Here is a 26784-nt window from a genome sequence, read left to right on the forward strand (position 1 = left end):
CAAGACTTATTTTAAAAGTATTTTTTTTGTTGTGGTTTGTTTTTATTTTTTTTTATTATAGCTTGTAGTAAATAATCTGAAAACAAAAGTGTTCTAAGCTAAAAATTGTTTAGCTCTGAAATTTTCATAAGAGCACCCTCTGGTGGTTTATGCATGAACAATACTCTATATCTTCCAAAAGGAGTTGTACATTTATTTATAGTACTGAATTTTAAAGAAATGGGTGAAAACTTTTTCCACTGAATTCTTCCTTTCAATCAATGTGAAAGTCATAAATATATTTTCTAAAAAGAAAAAGTAAAACAAAATAAAAACAAGCAAAATCAAATTAAATTCAAAACAAGAAAAAACAAACAGAAGGAGGAAAGTGTTTAAAAACATGTACTATCTAATTGTACTACTGTCTACAAGTACAATTTAATTTAAGAGAGTCAATCACATGTGAAAAGTTAGAGATAGAAATATAGATAGATATCTCAAGAGATATAGATGCTAATGTCTTTACAGTTACAATGGACAAAATCTGGAATCTAGGGGAAGTCAATAGATAAAACAGGAATATATTTTTCAAAACCTTTGTTGTTTTCATCTCCTGATTTTAATTAGATTACTTAGGTCAATTTTTTTTTCCAGGCTCTATGATTTTAATCAGAAATATCTATTTTAATTACCAAGAAATCCCAAGAGTGACTGTTTACCACTTTGTCACAGGTATCTTCCATTTGAAAGTACCTGAGACCTCTCACGTTGGTTCTGCTATTGGACGGATCAGAGCTGTGGACCCTGATTTTGGGAAAAATGCAGAAATTGAGTACAACATAGTTCCAGGAGATGGAGGAAACTTGTTTGACATCACGACAGATGAGTACACCCAGGAAGGAGTCATTAAACTGAAAAAGGTATGTGGCACCAATGGGTGGATGTGCCTATGACTCAAGTGCTGAACCAGGTAAGGGAATGAAACATTTTGCACTTTTATGCCATAAATAGGTCACAGTAGTAGTGCTACGTAAGTAGTTTATATCTCTATTTGAACCCACGGTTGTGATTGTCATTTTAAAAGGCATTGAAGTTTAGACTTTCATTTCACATACAATTAGGTGTGATGTTTCATAAATAATGTCATGGTGAAGAAGTTATTCTAATCTCTGTCCAGAAAGTACAATTTCTCTTGTTTGGGAAGTTTTCTACCTAAAACCATGCAAAAAACAGTTCAGATCATGGAATGAAAGAGTTATATTTTATGTTAGATAAAATGTAATAAATTTTTTCTTAAAAGCATTTTTCTTTTAAAAAATTTCACTTTGTGTTTGCTATTTTGATAATGAATATTGTGAAGTACTAAGATAAACACAGTTTCTATTTGGGGTAGAAGAGTCCCAAATGGCAAATAGCCATGTCTTACTTCCAAACTTGTGATAGTGTTCCAAGTAGCTGGTTATAAAATACTTGTGCAGGAAAACACACTACATCTCAATCATTGATGTTGCTTTAGTACACTAGAATAAGTTCACAATTACTGAATTCATGAATTTCAAAGATGGGAAGGGCACCTTTCATTTAGAATTTAGTGATTAAAGCACTCAGTAGGAGAAATCGACACAGGGAGTTTCACATTTTAACCAGTTATCATTTTCTGAGCCCAAGCATTTACATATACAACAACAATCAACTTGATCAGTAGAAATAAATCTGAACCACGGCTCATTTTGGAAGGCACAGTTATGTTTTATAGACAGCTTAGGCTTGTGGGTGTAAATTTTGTAGAAAAAACAAATTATTAGCTGAACACTTTACAAGGGTCTGGGAAGGAAAGAGTTCTGGACATGTATATTAGGGTAAGCTTTAGGAAAAGTGAAGCTTTAATTCTAAGAAAATTTAGAATGCTGGTGTTTAACTTTCCTTGGCTCTGACCATTGATCTATACTTACATTATATCCATTCTAATAATGGAAGTCCTGGCTTCAACCTCCTGACCTGGGAAATAGTAAATTATCCATGGATGCATTAAAGAACAAGATGATATCAAGTCACTGACTCTTCTATTAGTTTTAATGACATAAAATGGAAGCCACTATACTCACAGGAAGTAATTTGTCAATGAGACACAAAGTCTTTGACCTCTTAACACCCCCCTTCTTTCCTGACTAAAGCTTTAAGTATTCTGTTTCCTCCTAATGGGAATTTGTAGACTTAGTTTTATTTTTAAAAACCCTTCTGGTCACCTTTTCCCCTCCATGCAGATGACTCAAAAATGGGTCCATCTGGAGCTGTCAGGCTGAGCAGCTGCATTCCCCTCCCTATGCACTGCCAGTGGGAAATGCAGTAAGTAGGAACCATTAAAAAATTAATATTTCATCATCAAGAGCAGGTTTTTGATAGGATTCAGTTCTCTTTGTCCTACACCTCCTCTGTACTTCTTTTTTTTTCATACACAACAATGGAATATTCCATACTTGTGGTTAAATGTATTTATTACCCACTGCTAGTTATCCAGGTTGGCAGTGATGATGTTGATAAGAAGGGTGCCAGGGTAATTAAAAAGGAAATTCAAGGCTCTGGGTCATTTGGTTGATGAAAATCTGCTCAGTTCCTTCGTACTGAAGGAACTGAGCAGAGCACTGCCTGAACTCCTGACGAACACTGCAGGAGAGCAGGCAATGCTCTGCTCAGTTCCTTCAGTAGCAGAGATGAATGATGAAAGGAACAGGAAAACCCATGCTACCAATAAGTGGTTTAAGGGCTTGTGCCATCGGCACAATTTTGAGTTTTTTGATCATGGCGTAACTTTTACAGCACCAGGCCTGCTAGAGTCAGACGGGCTTCATCTATCTAACAAGGGCAAAAGGATTTTAGCCATGAGTTGGCTGATTGAGAGGCCTTTAAACTAGGTTTGAAGGGGGAAGGAGATGAAACCAGGCTCTTCAGAGATAAGCCTAAGGGTGGTAAGTCTGAGTCGAGGGTGAAATCAGCCCAGCTGAAGTGCATGTACACTAATATTGCACAGGCAAGGAGCTGGAAGCCATGGCACAGAAGGAAAGCTATGCCATAGTCACCATCACAGAAACATGGTGGGATGACTCACATGACTGGGGTGCTGCAATGGATGGTCACAGGCTTTTCAAAGGGATGGGAGAGGAAGGAGAGGTGGTGGGGTGGCTCTGTACATTGAGGAGTCTCTTGACAAGATAGAATTTGAGGTCAATGGTGATGAGGTTTGAGTGCCTGTGGGTAAGAATCAGGGGGAAAACCACCGAGGCACACATCCTGGTGCGAGTCTGTTACAGACTGCCCAAGCAGGATGAAGCAGTGGATATATTATTCTGTAAGCAGCTGGAGGATGTTTGAAGATCACCAGCTAGGGGTGGGGCTCTGCTAGCCCTTCTGTTTACAGATAGAGAAGGGTTGGTGGGAGATGTGGTGGTCAGAGGCTGTCTGGGGTACAGTGATCACAGAGTTTTCAATGTTTGATGAAACAAGGGGGGGTATCAACAAAGCTTTACACTGAACTTCTGGAAAGCAAACTTTTTCCTCTTCAGGATGCTGATCAGAGAGTACCTTGGGAAACAGCCCTTAGAAAAAAAGAGGTCTAGGAAGGAAAACCATACCTCAGGAAAGCCTGCTTTTGCACCTTCAAGATTTCTATCCCTATGAGTCAAAAGATGAGCTACAGGACAAGCTACAGCTGCAGGAAAAAAAAAAAACCAACAAACTGACCTGTCTGGACAGGGAGCTTTTGAAGAAACCAAGGAGAAAAAAGAAGTTCTATAATCTTTAGAAAAGTGGGCAGGCAACTCAGAAAATGTTTAAGATGTCATAAGGGCATGCAGAAAGAAAATTAAAGAGGTGAAATAAAAAATAAAATTGACACAACCTGATTTGACCTTGTGAAGTTATGCAAATATTTAAGTATGTATTGAAGTCTTTTTAAAAATGAAAGTGGGTAAATGAATAAGATCAACACATTCAATTAAGAATTAAAAATAATAAACAGTGAAAGCCACTAATAGAAAGTGCTATAAGCTTTAAAAACAGGCTCACAATTTCTCTGTTATAGCATATTCTGTAAGCATATGCTTTAAGTGCTGCAGTAATTCAGTGCTGAGCCACTTCAAAACCTTTTATAAAATTTGCTTTTATTTTTCCTGAAAAATTTATTGCAGCCAGAAGCTGTCCATCACTGCACAGATGCTTTTTTGGTCTGTTATTATGCAGAAAAACATTGAGAGATTTCTATATCAAAATTGATAAAAAATGAAGCCTTCCTGGACTACCTTTATTTTTGGTGGAAAATACATTTGATGAGAAAAAAATTGCACAGAGTAAACTGTTCCTTTTAGCACACTAAGTGTGTTGACAGATGCAGAAGGCCATTCTCTGCTTCAGGGGTGCCATTCTCTGCTTTGGAAATTGGTAAGAACAGCTACAGCTGGACAAGTTGCAGATCTTAAATATCTTAAATAATCTTTTTTTCTGTTTTGGTTGCTCACTTTTTTTTTTTTTTTTTGCTTTTTTTTGGTTTTTTGGTGGGTTTTTTTTGGGGTTTTTTTGGTTTTTTGGGTTTTTTCTCTGTGCCGTGATCCTATATAAGTCTGATTACTACTACTCTTGTGCTAATTACATGTATTAAAAATTTTCTTATGTTCTCCTAAATAAACTATCCAAATGCCATCTAGCACCACTGTGTGGTTAGTACTGTAATTATTTTTTTCTCTCAAGATAAAAAATAAAGGAAAATCATATCCCTAAAGAAAGGGGAGGGAAACTTGGCTTTAGGGTAGTGCTGTAGAAAGTTCTCTGTAGAGAGATAGAAATATTGCTATGTTAGGAATAGAATTATAGTTCCCTCCCTTGTCTAGTGTTGTTTAATAAAATGTTTACGGCATTTGGTATTTAGATAGCATCTTCTATTGTACCTGAATCTTCAGCAAACTATGGTGGTTGTAAGCTATAAGAAAGGTGGTGACAGAAGGGGACATCTCCTTTATGCCAGAGTATAGTGACCTCAGATGCATCAGTCCCAGGCAAGGGACTGATTTTGAAATCTTTAATGAACAGGCACAACAGTAAAGGAAAATAGAAGGTTCCAACCTTCTCTGAAAAGTTGTCACTAAATTTATTAAACCAAGGATGAGTTTATACAACAACTCCATTTTTGTGCAGAAGACTTTTAATTAGCTCGGGATGTGCTAATCCAGAAACTGAGAAGGGTTCAGGTACTGAACTTGTTATGCTTGAAGACATTGCTTTACTAATTTGTGCAGTGTTTCATTAACACCTTGGGAAACAACTGTTTCTAAGCTCCACCTGTTGTGATCTTACACTGCTCCACTGCACTCGGTGAACTTCTCTACATGGTTCAGTGGAAGTTCAGAGGACAAACACATCATAGTTTTCTCTAAGTTGTGCACCATGACCAAAACTTACTGATCAGATAGCAAAGCTGTGGCCATGAAATCCCAGCATGGCATAGCATTACACTGTGAGAAACAGTAACTGTAGTGATGATAAAATAAAAGAAATTGTGGGACAATGAACAGAACCAGAAGCTGCAGGGAGGTATTAGGAGTGTGTGCTTCCTTTTAACCTCAGGAGGCTTTTTAGAAGCCTTAAATGCAGTCAGTAAATAGTGGTTTGACTGTGGGCTAAGTTCAGTTGTGTTGCCCACGGGACAGCCCATGTACATAGCTCTGGGATGTTGCTGTAATCTAACAACGGTCTGAGAACACCTGTACCACACAAGAGTGAGCACAAGGCAGACTCCCAATGTCCTTCAGTGAAAACTGTGTTAAAGCTACTCCTTGCTTTACTACCAAAACTGTACAGACTTCTCATCCCACACCAACCCACCCATTCTTTCTCCAAAGGCAGGGAATTTCCTCCTCAAGTGTGAGCACAGACACTGTCTGCCTGTAATCATAACTCATGGGATTGTGGGAGTGCAAATAGTGGTTGTGCATTTTGAGAAGGAAGAGCGGGTGGTATTAAGTCCTTCAGTACAGGCAGAAATTAGTGATCTGTGTGCAGATACAATCACAAAGAACAACAGGAAAAGTAAGGAAGAGGAGACCTTCAGGCTTTGTGGATAGAGCTGTTTGGTTTGGTTTTCCCTGGAACAGGGAAAGACATCTTCAGAAATGGGTGAGACGCTTGAGAGCAGCAAACAACTGAACCCCTGACACTGGTCATCTTCTTGCCTTCTCCAGATATAGATCAGACATATATTTTGCCCACTTGCCATCAAATCTTGAAATACTCACTACAGATCTTGTTTTTTTACTGTGCATTCTCAACTCTAACTAATGAATGCTCCAGGTTGATCTAGAGCCTTTACTAAACCTGCTTTGTAATTAGCACTTTGTAATTAGCACCACTTATTTCCTTATGCTATTTAGAATCCAGTGCAGAAGTCCAGTTACTGAAATTTAACTGCTCATACAGAAATTGTGTAAATGCACAACAAATTGTCTTATGCCAATATTGAACAAAATGCATTGGTGCTCAACCCACTTGAAGGGGAAAGTGTTCCCAGCTTTTGAGGCCACCACATATGACCCAGAGCTATTCTGTAGTTGCACAATGCTAGTATGAAGTCAAGCCTAAGTTATTATGCACTTCCTATCAACTTCCTATCAACCCAGTCTTACTTTCCATAACTATCCATATGTCCTGAGGCTTAAAATCTCATCCCAAAATACAGCTTTTCCATCATTGTAGGTGAAAGCCTCTATCAGAAACAATACTCTCTTATGTGAGAGAGTATTTCTTATGTGTGGATATCTGTGGATAAAAAGCAGAAATTTCTGGAATTTCCAGTTCTACCTCTTTGTGAAGCAGAACAAACTGACAGGGTAATTCTTTTTTCACCCTTGTTGTGTTTATCATTAGAATTCATTATATCTTTCAGACCATTTTTTTTTTGTTAAGTTCTTTAAATATTTCTCTTTCTTTCCCACTATAGCATCATTTCTTAACTTCTGCCTTGAATGTGGAAAACAGCAATATTTCAAAATATGTTTATTTCTTATACAGAGCTGTTTTTGTGCTGTCCTAGTCATACTAAATAAGTCCATTCATGGTGCTTACAGAGTTGCAAGGTAAAGTGATTTGTCAGTATGCATTTGATTTGAGGATTTGTAGAATGGCTTTGCTGTGCACAGGTGTGTATATGCTGATAGCACTTTACTAGGCAGCTATATGAAGCAGCTTGTAACCTCAACATAGGAAAAAGCAGATGAGGACAAGTTGAGGGGGCCAAATACATCTGTTCTGTCAGTGGTATATATAATATCAATTAGAAATACTCCAGTTATTGAATATTTCACAGTTAATAAGGCATCACCTTACTATTGGCAAAAATACTGTTTACTGCAGCAAAAAAAAAAATTGCAAAATAAAAGCCTTATTCAGATTTACCTTCTGCATGTAATTACTTTTATAGAAGGAATAAATATTTCTCTTGCCTATTAAAATATATATATAAATTAATTTCATTAAAATCTGATGAATTGAAAAAACATTTCAAGAACCTTACAGGACTGGTTTGGAGTTTTTTGTATGATTCAAGCATTCTACTGTGTTTGTCTCCTTAGCAGCATTCCAGATTCAAAATAAAAGTGGGACTGAGCACCCTCAGACAGCTATTATATAACAGCAAAATACAGTGATGGAGTTATTCTGTTTGTTTGTTTGTTGGGGTTTTTTTTCTGGTTTAGTAACAAAAACAGGTAAAATATTGTGTGGATCACTCATTAACTGGACAGATGTTAGTGATATCTACTAAAAATTAAAAAGATAATAAAATGGTTTTTAAACATGTTTAAACCAAAAATCAAAAAATCCAAAGGGTTTTGCCTGAGACTTATGCAGACATTCAATTCTACTGTTGTCAGGCAGACTTTGGACAATTCAGAGCAATGCCTAAATCTTAAACTGTCAATGCTATCTAAATGACTTAACTGTTCAAATATGGGAAAACCAGAACTGATCAGGAGATCATAGCATACAATCCCCATACACACAAGACAATAAAACCATATTCTTGTTACATGATATATGTTGTATAAAGTATTTTTCTATTTAAGTCCTAGGTTTACCACGTGCAACATTTCCCAACTCTCCATACATTTCAGCTGAGATTTAGCCTCACTTAGGCTAAAGGTTAATTTCTGCTGTTTTGTGGGAGTCTGTCACTGATTTCCTTCTCTCATGATGGCTCATCACTTTCAGCCTGTCTCTTCCTATTTTGACTGCCATCTGTGCTTTGCACTGGCTGCATAACCTCCAACTATATTTATCATCAGACCCATAGAAGGACAGAAAGAGAGGATGAGTTCCTCTGAGGCTACAGTGGAAAAACATTATCATGCTGTCTTTTTAAAAATATACATTAGTATTTCCCCATAATGCTAGGGGTAGAAAAATAATGCAGCCATTTTCCTGCTCCCTGGGTACCTGTGCAGTGAAATATGCCAGTCTGAACATATCAATGGACAGAAGAACTGTTTGAAATCTTCCTGCTTTCTGCTCCCCTTGCACCATGAAATGTTGTGACTGGGGACTGCCATGCACCATGATCTGGTATAAGTGTTTTAAGAGTAATTTGGTGAAAGACAGCCTGCAAAGACTGCATGAATTATGGTTCTTTCCATTAATAATTCTCTTTGCAAATATACTGATGTAATACAGGAGCCAATATGAAAAGTTTTGATGCAATTTTGGTGGAATGAAAGATACCTACAAGGTATTACCCAGAATTACTACCTATGTGGGAGTTTAGATTTCTTACTTTCTTTGTCTTAATCATTTATCTCTAGTTTAACCCCTACTTTTTCTTCTCCAGACTAAGTCCTTAAACTTCATATTTCTCCCCTTATTATGTTTTTTGAAAATGTGTTACCAATTGATATAAATATCGGGAGAAGAGTTGTCTTGGGTTTTTTGTTTTTTTGGGGTTTTTTTGGGTAAAATTATTTTGGCAATGCATAACAAGTGTGCATGAGTAGTATAGAAAATGAAAATATAGTGTGGCAGCATTTTAGATAATGGACCAACGTGTCGATTTTTAGTGAAGGTAACATCTTAGGGTTTCACCACTGGGACATGAGATCCACCAGACTTAATTTCATCTGTTTCTTCTCAGGCTCAGTTTCTTCTTCTTTCTGTCAGTCCAGACACAAAGGTACAGCACATACTGGCTTTTCTGGTAATTTTGTCTGTAGGAGGATGGTTGTGTTTGGTAGTGAATTACTTTCAAGTGTGATTATTTCTATGGCATTAAAATTTATATGGCTAACTTTAAGTCCCCAGCTCAAAGAAAAAAAAAAAAAAGACTTAGCATCTAGTCTACTTAAATGAAAAAGTCTTTTATTAGGATTTATAATCATTATGGTTCAGCTAATGCAAGTCAAGGTAACTCAATTGATTTTAATGGAGCTATTTCAATTTACACCAGTCATCTGGCCAATTATGTCCTGTTGTGACAAGGACAGAAAACTGAAGAATTTAAATCTATCCTGGCTGTGACAACTGTCTGAAAACACTGGGGAAAAATAAGAGACATTAAAATATTCTAGTTCATAGACATGTGTACGTGTTCTTTTTTTGTTCATTCCTGATAGCAAATTTCCAGCTTAACAATTATAAGCAGAAACCACTAGGTGCCAGTGTTACCCAGATATCAGGAAAAGGCTCTGTTAGAAACGTTAAAAACAACATGAAAGCCAATGCAGATAAACCATTTAAATGAAAATAAAGCTTCTGCATCTTTTCAACTAAATAAGACTGCATTGAGGGTTTTGAGATGATTACTTTTCTAGAAGCAAAGGCACTAAATTGATATGCGCTGACAGAAACCAGCGTTTTGATGTGTCAAAACAACCTTATTTTGCAGGATACATTCTGTCAAAACTGCACATAACTACACAAAAGCTGCTGTGTCATCTTCAAGACCTTATGAATTACACCTAGAATCATAAGACAGGGCCAAAGTCTGCATTTTGCAAAGTACATGCAGATCAAACATATGGCATGAATAGCAGTTCACCGCTAAGATCGACGTTTTACAGGGAAGGCTTGTTTCACATCAAGTTAGAACTCACATTCCAAGTTGTACCTGAAGTTTGGTTTGACTCATTAGTATATATCAGAGTTTACATTTAAGCTCATCTTTATCACTGTCATGGTCTTCTGAAAGCCTTTCCTGCTAAAAAAACCCAGGAAATCTTCTATTTAAGGAGCTGGATCCACTAGAGACAGCTGATTGCTGGTGCATGGGAGCTGCAAATGCAAATCTCTGACTAACCTTCACTCAGCTCATTTGCAAGAGATGAATCTCACTCATTTAACTTCAGACATCTACACTGTAACTGTTTACATCCATGCCAGTCATCCTGATTTTTTTGATGTAGAGAAGCAGTAATTTCCTGCCTGTGATTCATCTGGCCTATTTCAAAATTCACCTTAGCATAAGATGAACTGCAAAACAAACTCAAATGATTGATTAGCTCAGGAGATGAATTTTACACAAAAGGCATCTTAAATTTTGTCAGATTAATCCAACCAAAGTGATTTTGCAATGTCGAATTTTTAGTCAAATCTAATGTTTTGCTTTTGTTCTTTCTACAGCCATTAGACTTTGAAACAAAGAAGGCATACACCTTTAAGGTGGAGGCCTCCAATCTCCATCTCGACCATCGATTTCACTCAGTGGGTCCATTCAAAGATACTGCCACTGTGAAGATAAATGTGTTGGATATGGACGAACCTCCAGTGTTCAGCAAGCCCATGTACACGATGGAAGTCTATGAGGATACACCTGTGGGGACCATTATAGGTGCAGTGACAGCACAAGACCTTGATGCTGGCAGCAGCTCAGTTAGGTAAGAGAGCTTTTCGTCCTTTAGCAACTCTCTGACAACCTAAATTGCTACTGACAGTTGGATGCACTGGCAAAGAACTTAGTATGAAGATATAAAATATACCTAGTCTGTCACTGTAACAGGTAACTGATGCTCTGAAAAAATATTGGAAGGAGATGCTCGTTTGGGTGAATTATCATAAAGTGCTCACAGCTCCTTATCATACTGATCATGTAAGGTAGCACACACTGACATGACTTCAGAGATGGTGTGCTAAGACTCAGGAATAGCATGGTGTCTGGGTGTCACAACCCACTGGTAGAGGATGTGATATTTGCTATAAATTGTCCTTCAGTCTGAACAAAGACACATGTCAGGGAACTCTTATGATATTATTATACCATCAATATTACTGTGACTCACAAGGTGTTGGCTAACAAGCCCTTAAATTCTTAAATGTTCTTCCACAAGAGTGGTAACCCTTAATTTTGTACAATACACTTCAATAGGTTCTCAACTCCCACAACAAGCTCCTCAAACTGTGCTGGCTCACATGCCACAACACACCTCCAGAGAGACTGAGGGGACCCAATCCCTGACTTTTATAGTTAACCTGGTCCACACCTCTTATGTAAAGTAGATTTTTCACACAGTTTTGTTAGCACATGCACAGACAGCATTTCTCCAGGAAATGAGTTGGCAGGTGGAAGCTGAGAATGAGTCTCAAGGTGGAGCAGGAAGTTGGCTGAGAACAGCTCAGCCCCACCTCTGCAGGATCCTCTCTGATCACACCTTTCCTTTAGCAATGCTCAGAAAGTTTGAGACAAAATGTGCTTAGGTCTGGTCCTCTACACTGGGTCTTCCACAAAAATATCTCCAAAGTACAGTAGTGAGAAAGAAGGTTTTACTTGCTATGTCTATATGAGTCAGACTCCTATGAGTGATGGAACTGCCCCTTTCACCACTTATTCTCTACATCTTGCAAAGAACAAATGCTCTCATAAACAATCATCACATGTGTCTTGGCTGACGCTGTGGGGACATGATTGCTGACCAACATGGCTGTGTTCAGCACTAGGAAACTCCTGCCAGGCAAGCCTCTCATTTATTGCTGTAGCTTATTTTAATGAAATAAAAAGGAGAGGGGATCTGGTATACAAATGTAATATATTGATTTTGAGAACCTATTTACGGCCACATTAAAAAGATTAAAGTGAACCAAGTCATAAGGAAGCTCCTCAAAGCTTACACACAGTCTAAGATGTAGGCAATTGTTAACACATACTTCCAGTACCAATTTGTGCTGGGCCTACCTGACTTCAGGAAACATTTTTTTCCCAAGATTTTCATAAGAATTTTAAAGACCTAGTGCATGTCATCAGTCTTTAAATATTAATGTTTATCAAATGGGACTTTGACAGAACAGGAAAATGCCACTAGTGTCTACCGAGTGCATGCATTTTCATGTATATTTGATTACAAATTGAGTTTGGACTTTTTAAATCCATGTTTAATAATTATGTGTATTTTGGCTCAGTACTTATACTCTCATAACATACAATAAGCATGTTAGTTGTAATCATATGCAAAAATTTAACATATAACAGTGACTGTTTAGCTCCTGCTTTGTCAAGTCACTGTTAATTTTTGCCTAAAACTATTACTATTGCTGTTTGTTTCACTTTTTTTTAATATAATCTTCATTTTTTTAAATATAGAAATGCATTTGTCTATGAGTCTGTGACACATTCCATCTCTGACAAATGATCAAAACTTTCACTAACAAAGACTCAAGTCTGAATCTTTGTCCCTGGTGGTAGCCTATGAAAATAGCCCAAGTGATGTCAATATTCTGTTAAAACCATACTCTCTTGCAACCAGATAGAAAGCCTTTATTCACATTGTTGAGCAGTTTTTCATATGACAGTGGAATCATTTGGATGTATAACCAGTCTTCAGTGAGAGTTTTTTGTTTCACAAATGCTCCTAGGAGACTCAGGTGCTTTTTACTGATTCTGTATTTGCAACTACACAAGAAAAATAATTGTCTCTCGATGGTTTGTCCACGTACTGTGTTCACTGGAATATTGAATCCTAAGCCATTTTATAATGTCCATGTCTACGTTTTTTAGCCCTGAACTCACTACTTAAGTGTCCAAATGTGCATCTACATTAATACATTAAGTTAATACCCCTGCATTTTATGCTCTTCCTGGTGACCCCTTACACCAACAAGCTCCGTAAGTCTTCCCAGGGTCATGTTTATGAGTTGATTCAGCTGGTTCATATCCACAGAAAAACATGAACCATGTCCCAGAATGTTCTGGTGTTGTTCAGTGGTGTGACTTTTGGGCACATGTGCATCTACATGAGTTATGTTCAGAGTCATATCTTCTACCTGTTCAGTGATGTCCTGCCCCAATACAGCAGCCCAGATGGGTTTGCCCCTGTGTTGCCACTTAGTCTTCTTCCATTGCTGCAGCCACCACCTCAGGACATTGGGCACCATCCAGGAGTCAGTGTAGAGATAGAATACAGGCCATGTTTCTTATTCAGAAATCTCTAGGGCTAGTTGGATGGCTTTCACTTCTGCAAATAGGCTCTTCTTCTCCCTCAGCAGTCATTGCGTAGGACTCCACACAGCAGCTTTCCACCTCCAATGGTTTCCTACCATGCAGAAAGATACAGCAGTAAATAGACCATGGTCTCTTTTGTTTTGGGACAACTTGTTATATGATGGTGCTTCTTGGGCACTTTGAGCCACCTTCCTCCATATAGTCATTGGGCAAAGGGCATCCTCTGGATCTTTAGGGACTGTCTTGCGGTGATTTTATAATGATTCTTTATTTCATAATTGTCTGCTTATGCCCAGAAACAGCTGCTTTTTTTTTTTTCCTTGAACTGTTCTTTTCTTTTTTTTTTTTCTCCTTGAGCTGTTTCTGCTCTTTTTTTTCTTTTTTTTTTTTTTTCCTTTTTTTCTGGCCCACGTGGGGAGCTGGTGGGGAGTCTGCCCCAAACCTGAGACCTCAAAGCAGCTAAACCAACACAAGAAAGGACACTTAAACCCACCACCTTCTCCTTCTGCAAGGAAGAGAATAACACCAGAAAGATTCCAATCTATTCTGCCCGAGTAGCTATGCTATCTCCTGTTCCTCCCCTTCCCTGATACCATCTTTGCTTCATGGCTATGCTGTCTGGTGGGGGGTTGGGGTCAAGTTTTTGAAATTTCAGTATCTAGCATTTATTCAGTCCTTTTCTGTGCCTTGCAGGCACTTCTTTGGTATTTTTCTTTGTTAATAAACTGTTTCAGATTTTTTTTTCACTTTGACCCACTAGGATTTATTTCTCTCATTGGCAAGTAGGATTATCAAAACCATTTTCTTTAGAGAAAATTCTCATTACAGGGCATTTTCTCCTCAAATTTGTCCCTAAACCTAGACAGGGACATTATCACTTTTTACTGTACTATAAAGCACTTCCAGGACTTCTAATTCTCTCAAGTACTAGACACCTTCATGTGCAGTGCTCCACATTCTTGGGGAATTCACAAGGTCTTCCTCAAATGGATTTCATGCCCTCATGCTTTAGAGAGGCCATCTCTAAAGACTGCAAATTGCTCCTTCTTTTCCAATTCCTCCTTCAATTTCCCCATCTCTAGCAAGGGATTTTAGCTGTTGTGGCCTCGTGACCTTCTATTGTTGACTGTCAGTCCTGTTATCTCAACATCACCTGGCTGGCGACTGTAGTCTTTCCACAAGTCTCAAAGTTCTGATGAGGTCAAGGAACAGGGAATTTCAGGTTCCTATTTGATTTGTCTCACTCCTTCAAATTTATTTGTTGAATGACCAGCTTTTTCATGTGACCTCTCCTCTCCTGATTGTCCTCCTTCTCCTCCTCCTTCTTTTCCTCTTCCTCCCTTTCTTATCAATTATATGGACCTGTAGCTTCCCTTATCTGTTATTTTGTTTTCACTACTGCTGCTAGTACTGTAGTTGCTGTGGTTTGGGTCCCTGTGTCAGCCATAGTGTCCTCAAATGCAGTTTGGGTTCCTGCCTCAACTACAGTCCTCTGTGAGGACTGAACAGTGGCTCACCACACACAGGTCCAGCCCCAGCACAGGGCAAGAAGCTGCTGGCTTTCACTGGGGTGGGCAAGGCACCCTTCCATCACTGATGGGTCAGTTTGCCAGGGTTGGTCACATGTTCAGGTGTAAAGTCACAGGTAACTGGAGGTAATAACCACCCTAGGAACCTGCCCAAATTCTTCCACACACCCTACCACCCAGGAACTGGATGCCTCAGGGCACATTTCAATATCTCCATACTTAAAGTTTGTTTTCTCTAGCACCAGGACGACACCAGATTCCACAAATCCCATAGCGCGGCAATAGTATTCCTTAATACTATTAACAGTATTAAGCAGCTTAAATAAGGATGAGCAATGTCCATGGGAGCCTGTATTATAAATCCATTCACATCAATTTTGGACAGGGGGAGAGAGATATATTTCCTCATCATCCACAGAAGGTAGCTCCCCTTGCATAACAAGGCTGCCATGTCAGGGCAAAGCACAGGGCTATTGCTTGTGTTAACACATTCCCAGCAAACTCAGCAAAACAGAGAGATAAGGAGCACAGCTGACAAACCCCATGTCCCACAAAGGAGCTTGCTGCTAGATAACTGCTATTACTATAGCATGAAATATGGATAGATAGATAGATAGATAGATAGATAGATAGATAGATAGATAGATGGATGGATAGATAGACAGTCAAAGAGAAAGAGAGAGACAGAACTGCCTTTGTCTTGCTCCATGGGCACTATAAAGGACCATGGTGGGTTGATCTTGGAGACATGCCACGTGCCCACCAAGCCACTTTATCACTCCCTTTCCAGCTGGACAGGGAGAGAAAATAAGATGGAAAACAACTTGATAAGGCAGTTTACTAAAGCAAAGAATGGAGCTTTGGGCATGCATAAGTGAAGAGAAAATAAAAGGTTTATTCTCCACTTCCCATCAGCAAGGGGTGTTCAGCCACTTCCCAGGATGCAGAACTTCAACACACATAGTGGTTTCTCTGGAAGGCAAACACTGTAAATGACAAATACCCTCCCTTGTTCTTCCTTTCCTTAGCTTTTATATGTGGGCTGATGTCATATGGTATGGTCTATCCCTTTTGTTAATTTAATTGGCTTAGTTGTGTCTCCTTCCAGGATTTTGGGAAATGTTGGAGACACTGAGTCGATGCTGTACCAGAGCTGTTCAACAGTAGACAAAACACTGGTGTGTTATCAACATCTTTCTAGGTACCAATGCAAAGCACAGCACTGTGAAGTCTGCTATTGGAAAATGAATTCCATCTCAACCAGACTCAATACACCAATATAGAAGTATTCAATATTCCATAAGCTTTATATGCTCTAAATGAAAAACAAACAAATAAACAAACAGAACCAACAAAACAAGACTGCTATGTTAAAAAAGTGTAAGTGAGTTTGAAGGTGCTAAATGTGTTGGCAAGTTCTTATTGTATTTTAACCAATAGCCTTATTGTATCTTATTGTATCTTAACCTCTGTTAGCTGCTTTAAATCTAGATGAAATCATAGAGCTAAAGAATGACTTCATAAATTTCATCATATTGCAAAAGAGTCCAAGAAACTTCTGAGTAAATATGCACTCTAAAAAATGGGGAAAAGCAAGTCATGCTCTTTGAAGACACAGCCATACAAAGTACCAGATAGTACTGGTAGTACTACAACTACTGGTTGTAGTTTCTCTACAGATTCATTTATTTTCTGTGAAATGTTTTCCTGGAATGGTTTGCCCATTAAGAAGTCCGTTACAGAAAAAAGAATTAGTCAACATTCTGCCAAACATAAAGACTGGGATAAAATCTGCACTGCATGCAACAGAAGGCAAAACTCTAGAGAGCAATGCAAGCTAGAGCAGCTCACATGAAAAGAAACAATATTTGTTCCAGCAACTAAATCCATGTTATCAGACAAAAATTTTATATCTGCTATGTTAGACACATCAGGAAGGGGGAGATAACGACTAAGGATGAAAACCGGATTCAGCTGTTAAAGAAAATATTTTGCTGGAGGACATGGAAAATGGCGAGGGTTATATTATTTTTCTCTTTTCTTCTGTTACTGGTATCAAAATTTTAGACAAGTCAGAAGCCTTAAAAGTTTTGTTTTGTAGGAAGGTATTTGCTAGAGATGTTGGAGTGCAAGGGCACAGAGCATACACTTAGTAATGAACAGGAAATTAAGCACAAGGAGAAAAAGAGCTGCAGGTATTCAACACCTGCAAGGGTGACTGGCTTTGCAGCTGTTTTGGAACATTACCCCAGTGCACCTAATTTTAAAACTGTGTTAAATCTGGAGCTTATGTGTCTCAAGTGATCTGTTTTGTCTATTCCCATTTCATCCATAGTGCTTCAAGAAACATGTTAAGGTGAAGTCCTATGTACATTTTGGCCATTAAAAATCCCAAAACACTTGCAAAAACAGCTCTGATCTCATTTTCTTCTCAGACTCCTCTAGTTTATGACAGTTTGAAGATGACTGGGAGAAAAAAATAGCTGCTCTCCTGTAGTATGTTGCAAGGTCTGTAATTTGTAACTATGCAAGTTTTTTGTAAAGATCCTTATACTTCTGGAACAAGGGGTTTTAGGACTTCCTAAAATCGCTGTTTTATGTCTCTATACAGCATGAATGTTATAGACAAAGCTGTCTAAATAACAAGAAAGCAGAAATGGAGGGCAAGACTGAATTACCTGCAGTACCCCCTAGTGAGCACTGTCTAACAGTGTGTGAGAAGTTCAACAACTTTGCACTGACACATCTGAAGTTGTCAGATTTCCACGAAGATGATCTTCCAGCATAAAGTATAAGAGGATTATTGTTGTCCCTGATGTGAATCCCAGACAACTCTAATTAATAATGGGTTTCATATTCTGTGCCAAAACACTGTCCTTCAGGCCTTCTCTGCTTGACTCTGAGTTTTGCCCTATGAATCAAAAGAACCACTCAAAGCAGGAAAGCTGTGGGGACTGTGCATTTTCTTGACCAAGTCCAGAGTCATGAAACTATGATTTTAAAGTAAAAACTCATGTGTACTATCTATAGGTCAGTCCTGTCCTCAGTATCTCAGGGATAAGACTGTATTCCCTGCATCTGCTTTCAAAGGAAAACCCTTTTTTTTTTTTCTGAACTGGTTCACAATAGTCCATACACTTTCATGAATAGTTTCTGTTTTCCCAGAAAAAATACTTTGTCATGTTAAGATCAAGAAAATAAAGATTTCTTCCAGAATCCTAGAACACCATACCTTAATGTACAAGCACGAACAAGATGAATTAAAGTATGTTAGCCTTTGAGTTTTCAGTCCCATAAGTCTTCCAACCTTTTTGTGCTTGCATTTTTTTAATTTACTTATTCTTCAAAAAGAAAAGTCCCACCCTGTGACATTAAAATGTATCTTACAGTTTCATACATATATAGAAAATCTGGGACATCTAGTTCCAGCACCTCAAGTGTCTTCATTTAATAACAGATTAAGTGACAGTCATTTTTCTGTGTATGGTATCATGCTGGAGAGAAACAAGTCAGTTTTGTACAGATAAGAGATGTTGAGACTCATGAATTTTGGTTCCTTTTCAGCTGCTCTGGTGGTTCTGCACACTTCTTGCTCTGTTGCCTCCTGTCAGTTTCTGTTGCAATTTTAGCTATATTCCATCCTTTGCATTTTATCAAATCCCTGTCACACACCCCACTTTAAAAACCTCTAGTCCAAGTTCTAATTTATCCAAACTATTTAATTCAAATCCTGCAGAACTACTTCTCAGTTTCTGCTGCAGATGCCATGGTGTGGTTTTCTCTCCTCCTACTAGCCCAGTGTTTTCTTATATCTCTTATGCTCTGTCTAATAGTAGTCTCCTACTCCACAGTCTTTCTTTCTCCCATGGCTGGTTTCTGTATTTTTACTGCCTAGCCATCTCCCATCAGCTTCATGGGTGCCCTGCTCTATCCTCTTCTTTTCTTCTGCTGAGGACAGGTACCTTTTTTGATTTCAGTGTCTTGATGTATTTATTTCACTTTGTTCGAGCTACTTTATCTTGTTTTGAAAACTACGGAAACCGTTTCCCTCCAACATTTTCTCTGAATCCCAAGGAATGTCTTTAGCAATTATGTTTATTATCAACATGCTTCATGGGGTCTGTGATTGGAGACATGGACAACACACCAAAGCTCCATGTGACAAACAGCCTCCAGTTTATTCCTCCAGCTCCTTTTATAGGAGCTCCAATTACACATGTGACTGGTTGAGGCCTCAGCCCATCCAGCTCTCTGGCCAGTGACAGATCTGCATTTAGAACTGCATGACAGTGGCTGAGAGTCCCTGTGTAGACTGAATCCAACCTTTCCTTGCTCACCCAGGGACTCCAATGCCACAATTCCCTCTTTCAGGTATATTATAAAATGTAATTGACGAGCCTAGTTGAAAAAGGCTTTTTCACTCAACAGGTAGCAATGTACCTTGTGTATCATTGGAGCTGTGATGCTCGCATCCCGAAGCTGTCAGTTAAAACTACCAACATGACAATCTTTTTAGGTTAGCATGTCAAAGGCTTAATGCTTAGATGTTACAACATTACAACTTAACACTACAAGCAGTAACAATTCAACTCAAAACCATTTCAATTAAAACCGTATATGTTTCTACCACTGATGTTCTCTAAATATTTGCATCTTGGAGCTTGAGCAAGTTGATGGACTTACTGCCCCCCTGTTGACAACCTCTTGCCTCTGACGAGCCACTGGCTTGCCAGGTCATGATGTGATTTTTATTGAAAAACATGAGAGAAACATGAAAATATGAGAACACTCAAGACCTTTGAGAGCAGTGTACATCCACCCCTCTTTTCCCCTTTTCTTTGTTTTAATAACCACAATAGGAACACAATGTGTACCTTTGAGCAAAATCAGTAAGGTGAAACTTACAATTGCCTGTATGCTTTACCATCACCCAGGGTTTGCCGTTGCTGAGGGGCCTCTTTCTCCCAGTGAGGACTTGGAGGGCTTCTTCCAGATGAAGCCTCCATTTTTATCTCAAAGGAAAGCTTTTGCAAAGCCAATTTAGCTAGCACAGAAATAGCAGAAACGCACCTGGTTTTGATAACTTTCCCTGCCAGAAAAAGCCATAGCCTAGCCAGGTCTATGACTTAGTCTGGAAGGGTCTGATGGAACACCTTTCACATCAGTTAAGGCCATAGCTTGGCCAGAGCTGAGACCTAGACTGGATGGGCTTCCCCATCATATCTTTGAAAGTAATCCCTCAGTAAAAACCCATAGAATAGTTGGGTTTGTTGCTAACTCTAGCTAAATTATGATATTATAAAAAACCTATAAAGAACTATAATTAGGTGCTCATATAAACAAATCTCTTAAAAACTTATAAACAATTATAACTAAGTACACACACAAATGTCACCATTTGCCCTCTCATTACAAACAAACCAATTTAAAACTATAAACACAGATAATCTTTAGTACTACAAAACAGAGACAGCAAAAGTGAAATCACTTTGACATATGTTATATGAGTCAGTTTAACCTTAACATATGTAGATGTTGCAGTCTTCCCTTTTGAGGAAGGAGCTATTAAACTAGCCTGACCGTCTTTTTTATTTAGTATCAGCTTATTAGAATATGTAGAACATATGTAGTATGAAAGACTTTGGTAGAGTTGAAGTAATAGTAGGCGTCTATTACAGATTTTTGTGTCTCTTCCTCACTGTTTTTGCTGCCACCCCTCTGCAGAGAAAGGTTGGGAGAGGCTGTAGCAGGGGCCAGGACCCAACACCTTTGTGCTAGTGGTGTTTCATTGGGGCTCTCCCCTGCAGGGCAACAGCAAGCAGGCTTGGCCATCAGAGGCTGAATTGGGATGGAGCCACACCTCCTGGAGACATGGCTATGCTCAGCAGAGGTGTTTCTTTGGAGCCAGCTCACTAGGTCTCAGGAGGGGGCAGTCCTGGCGGTTCAATGGTGATGAGAGGGGTGGGCTGCTCCAGCTTGCCACAGGCCTGTTGGGCCTCCTGCAGGGGCTTTTCCCATACCCTGACTGGTGTAGGAGAAGGTTTGCCGGGAGTACTGCCTTTCCCCTCTGGAGTGGCAATTTTCAGCACAGTTGGGGTTTCTTCAGAACGCTCTGTTGGGCTCTGGAGCTTTTGGGTCACTGTTTGGGATGCTGGTGCTGGGGCTGCTGGTGTCCCACTGAACCCACTGAGAGAGTGGCCTGCCTTTTGCTGCTGTGAGTTGGCTGTGCCATGTGGCCAGCACCATCTTTTGGGAAGGCTCGACTGTTACCACCCCCACAGTACCACACTCCCGCCCACCTCTGCCCACCATTCTCTTGTAGGGGTTTTACCCCAGTTTTCTTGGCAAAAGGGTGGGAGCCCAGCCCTTCCTCCCCTCCCCCCACACCCGGGTTGCACACCACCACATACTGTGTTTATTTTCCATGTGTTCCATGGGGTCAGTTGTTGGAGACAGAAACAATACTCACACACACCCCAAAGATCCATGTGACAAACAGCCTGGAGTTTATTCCTCCAACTCCTTTTATAGGAGCTCCACTTACACATGTGATTGGTTGAAGCCTTAGCCCCATCCAGCTCTCTGGCCAGTGATACATCTGCATTTAGAACTGGATGACATTGGCTGACAGTCCATGTGCAGATTGACAGAGTCCAACCTATCCTTGCTCACCCAGGGACTCCAATGCCACATTTAGCAGACACATCTGCTCTTTCCTCACTATCATCTCCTTTCCATTCTCATTTGGCTCAGTGGACACCAAGCTACCATATAATCAACAAGATCTCCATCTACCTGCCTTCCAGCAATGCTGGGTCTGATATAGGACAATTAACTCCTACTTCTGGCTTCCACTGCTCCCCACTTTCTGACTCTTCCTTTGTTCTCTGTTTTCTAGTTCCTAAACTTTGTCTTCATGAACTCAAGCAATCACATCCTTTACTCCACTGCCCTTTTCCTGTAAGATTTTCCCCTATGGTCCCATGTACTGCTCTGTCATTCTCTAGGTTTGAATGACCTGTCTTCCTCCCCAGCAACTGGGTTGTTTTAAGGAACTGGACAGAAAAGTGACTTCTCTTCAAACAAAAGGCAGAAAAAAATCCTTCTCTTCTGTGTATAAATTGTCCTTCAAAAGGAGCTGTTTTCTAGCAGCACAGTCTCTACACCTGAAACAAAGCATGAATAACAAATTATTGTGTCAGTCTCCTTCATGATAGTTTAAATTACTACATTTTATTTTACATTTACAATGGATTAGGTGCATGCAGACAATTATCACAGCTCAGCTGGTGTCAGTTGTATGTGGCTCAGTTGTGTCAATTCAGGGTCTGTGGTACCTTGATTCAGTGATTGGCTTGGAGCTAAGAAGAGGGGAGGAGAAACTACCAAACAGGTGTGAATTTGTCTTAACCTTAATCTTAAATCTATATACTCAAGGCTGAAGTGATCACACAAGATCAGTGGGGCAGGTAAAGGTAATCATCATTAGCCCTCTGTGATGCTGCAGCAGATTCACTGGAAGCAGATGGAGTTGTGTGTTAAAAATCCTTCTTTGCAATTTTGGGACACATGCAGACTGACATTTTGATCTGTGTGGGTTTTCTCAAGACTGGCAGAAACATGGAGCAAAGGTAAGTACTTTCTGGCACAAGTCAGAAAGACTGTGCTAGTGAAAAATCAGACCTTCCCAAATAAAAGACTGGTGGGATTCATTTGAGTTGTATAAATTTTCCTAGATCAACTCCTGGATGCACTTGAAGTGTGAAATATTATTTCCTAAGTCCAGCAAGTCAAAAGCAACTGAAAACAAAGTCTAAAACTGAGAGAGGCCAGTAACCTTTATTTACAGGCAGTCATTCATCAACTTACTGAAGCTTGTGAAAAACAGCAAGTGATCTTCTGTTGGCATATGCAGTCATATTACGCTTTAAAATGTCACTCAGGAGATTGAACTGAAATAGATGTGTAGACCCAAGAAGTTTATGGACTACAGCTCTCAGTGGCCTGTTCGTGAAAGAAGTGGATGCTGAAAATAAAGAAGTATGCATTAGGATCCAAGGCAAAGAACAACTTGGCAAGGAAAGCTTTTCAATTAATTGAGAACAGCTAAGTAGCCAAAGTGAGGGGAAAGGAACAATATGATCATAATAGTTCATAACAGTTTCTGGTTTATTTCAAAGCACTTGTACCACCTGGTGATGTGATTTTGCAAAGCCAGTTCTTATCCCAGAGTCACGAACTGTAATTTTACCTCAAATAATAGTCTTCCTGATTTTTCATCAAGAACTGTTATTTCAAATTTGTTCAGGAATAGATTTCTCAAGCATTCTAGAAAGCAATTGTGAGATTAAAACAGAGCTTTAATGGCTACAGCCATTATCAAATCACCTCAATTGGTAAACCTCTCTGGGCTTGACAGAGAATTATGAGGGCTAAGGAATTAAAACTATGTCTAAGAAAAACCTATGTGCTACAGGGAAGGGTTTTAGTTGGTAATCTGCACTTTGGTACACCAAGTCGACCATGAAGCTATCTCATTAGTATAGAATAAGAAATAAGCTTCCCAATATTTTTCATTTAAGGTCTTTCATCCACAAGGATAACTGCAGCCTGGTCAGATTCCAAGTCTTTTCCTTCTGAATTTTTCCTTTAGGTCTGTTTGTAAGCATTGACTATGCTTTCCTCTCCTAAAATACTCAAGGTTTATTATTATGTTTAAATAGTTACTGCATACAGAGTTTCTTATATATTTTGCACTTTGTTTGTATTGTTTGCAGTTTAAGTAATAAAGTTTAAACAACAGGGGTTTTTGAGAGTTTTACACTTTTTGAGATCTCTGTCTTTTGAAGTTTCCGTCATATTCTGACTGTAGATACAAACAGATTTCAGATATTTCTGCTTTTACTGTCTCCTAGTTCTGGGCTTCTCAGTGCAAGAAAGACAGGGACATACTGCAGGGAATTCAGCAAAAGAAGGTGATGAAGGAACTGGAGCATTCTTTCTGTGAGGAAAGGCTGAGAGAGCTGGGAATGTTCAGTCTAGGGAAGAGAAGGCTCAAGAGGGTCTTAACAGTTATAAAAGCACTTAGGGCACATAGGAGCACCTGAAAGGAGGGTGCAAAGAGGATGGAGACAACTTCTTCTCAGTGGTGTCCAGAGGCAGGAAAAGAGGCAGTGGGCACAAGGTGAAGTACATGTTTTCTCTGAATATCAGGAACAGGAAACACTTCTTGCTGTGAGGTTGACCAAGCACTGACACAGATTGCTCAAGAAGGTGGTGGAGTGTCTGTGGAGATATTAAAAAAAAACCCCAAAAACAGCTGGAGTTGGTCCTGGGTGAATGGCTCTTGGTGTCCCTTCTTGAACAGAGGGCTTGGACTAGATGACCGCTAGATGTCCAACCTCCACCCTTCTCTGATTCTGTGGCATCCATCTTTAATAAGCTGGAACAGAATCTGTGGAAAATAAAGGCAGAGAATCATCTGTGATGGCTAAAAAACTGCTGTCAGCATTTATTGAAATAATAAGAATACAGAGCTATAACAACAGATTATTTTAGAAAATAAATCTGAAAATAGTGTGAAGGAAACACAGCACAGAAATTCAGACCTGATAGGAGGAGAGAGGAACCAATTTTAGAAATAAATGATGAGACCTGATGCTGCTCAGGTCGGACCTTCAGCATGCAAACGGGAGCAAGGAGATGCTTACCCAGCAAATTTTTCCTGGTGTCCTCATGAAATTTATAAAACCTTTGAAAAGGTGACTTCATACTTATACTGACCTCTGTAGTTTCTGTATTCCTTGATACATCAGAGGCTTAGGGAGGAGAAATGAAGGAGGAAAATGCAGCAGCTCTGCAGCATCAGAGCTGTTCTGAATAATCTCTTATTTTATAAGCACTTCACCAAATCAGCTTCAAAGCAGCACAAAGAAGCCTCCAGTTCTTGATTTCACTGTTTCCCCTTGCAGATCCAGCTGAAAATCTGAGTCCCAAGTGATGATCTAAGCAAGCAATAAATCTTTTACTGTGTGCTGCAGTTTTCTCTAGAGTCAGCATGGTTATTTTATTTGCTTTTCCTTTTATTATCTCAGCATCAGCATTTTACTTCAGCTTTTTAAATGGATAAAAATATAAGATATTTGTTCAGTTTTTGGTTCCCAAAGATATAGAACAGAGCTAATATTTATGTATTTACACGATGCAACAGAAAACAATCAAAGATTATTTATATTGGATATATGCCAGTGAGCCAGCTCTCCTTTATTGTATTTATGATATTTAATGCCTTAGGACTTTATCAGAAGACAGAGCATTCCAGGCCAGGCATGGGAACAGCAGCCCAGGAATCACCTCTCTCTTATCCTTTGGGGTTTATGTCAGATGCACCCAAGTGCAAAATAAAGTGTAGGTGTCTACTGAGGCTGACTATCTGATGGAGTCACAGCATCTGCTTTTACCTTTTCAGCTTTCTTAAGGGCTGGAGATATTAATTCAGGTTTACTTGCTCCATCTTTCTATACTCACTCTGCCCATTAGTAGAGATACTCATACACATCCAGACACTCATCCCAGCATGCTCTTTCCCCACCTAAAACCAGCCAAGCAAGAGCCTTTCTCTTCTTCACCAAGCATGAGATGTGCCCTCTGGTACCTGGCTACCTTGGTGGATGCAGGGAGTGGGCTCTCCTGCTATGGGCTGGATGAAAGGGGAAAGAACAGACTGTGGGCAGCAGGGCAAAGGGCAAATGCACACCTTTCAAAATCAGGGTGAAATGGTGTTCAGGGCCTATAATGTGTGGTGCTGGTATAGAAAGTGCTCTTCTGCTTTCCCACAGTAGCAGGATTGACTGCTAAACCAGGAGTGAGGGTGTTAAGTCCAACATGCCTTCTACTGCTGCTCACAGTCCAAAAACTGAGACTTAATTAAATTGCAGGACAAAGCTTTCCCTCTGCCTGGCTGTCTTGCAGTTCTGCCTGCTCAATGAAGCAGGAAAAATGATGTTGAGACTGAATGAAAACAATGCATTTTCCAAATGACAACAGCTTTTGATAAGATACTCAGCTGGTAATGAGAAAGGCAGAGCAGAGAGTGGAGCTGACTGGAGGGTCAGATAAGCAAATGAACAAAACCTTTTAAAGGCAGAGAGAAGAGAAATCACAGGAAGTTGTAGACAGGCAGAATTGCCAGTTTGAAAGGGCTGATAACTGAACTGCCACAGTTTTTAATTCCTATATTACCTACCATGTTTTACTAAAATTCCTATGTAAGATTTATAAGGCTTATGAAAAGTTTAACAGCTTCCTCTGCTTGACTCTGACCCATCATTAGTTTGGCTGTCTGCAGCCACTGCTTTCCTGTCAATTAATTTGGCATAATGGTTGATCTTCTTCAAAGGAGAAAAATGTAATTTATTTGCAGTGATACTACTCATTCCAGACCAAGTAGGATACTGACTGCTAACATCACTAAACCTGCTACCTCCTGATTAAAATCACAGAAGTAGGGAGCCATGTACAAGGACTGTGAACCCAGACAAGTAGTATGCCAGAGACTCAAACTGTTGCTTTTTTTCTTGTCGGAGATCAAGTTTAACATGAAAGACATGGAAATGATAAGCATGGAACAATGACAGGAAGCATTCATACCTTCTCCCAAGGTGTAACAATCCCTTTGTCCTTCTCTTAAGCATCACCACCCGATGGGCTGTAGACAACACTCATTGTGGGAAGGCTGAAATACAGATCACAGGATAGCACTCTGAGAAATTACACTGCTGAACTCCTTTGGAAGAGGATACAGAGACAGCAACTTATTTG

The 26784-nt window shown here is 39.4% G+C and overlaps 1 protein-coding gene across 7 annotated transcripts in view; it reads left to right on the plus strand.

Annotated features, from left to right (window-relative positions):
• CDH12 (cadherin 12) overlaps nucleotides 1–26784 on the plus strand; it is a 636634-nt gene that overhangs the window by 585080 nt on the left and 24770 nt on the right. For all 7 annotated transcript variants that reach the window (XM_077181927.1, XM_077181904.1, XM_077181897.1 and 4 more), the window contains 2 exons: nucleotides 712–899; nucleotides 10627–10880. In XM_077181927.1, coding sequence (XP_077038042.1) covers nucleotides 712–899; nucleotides 10627–10880 — 442 coding nt within the window. The remainder of the gene's footprint in view (nucleotides 1–711; nucleotides 900–10626; nucleotides 10881–26784) is intronic.

The sequence above is a fragment of the Agelaius phoeniceus genome, chromosome 1 (genome assembly GCF_051311805.1).
Source record: "Agelaius phoeniceus isolate bAgePho1 chromosome 1, bAgePho1.hap1, whole genome shotgun sequence".
NCBI classification, from domain to species: Eukaryota; Metazoa; Chordata; class Aves; order Passeriformes; family Icteridae; genus Agelaius; species Agelaius phoeniceus.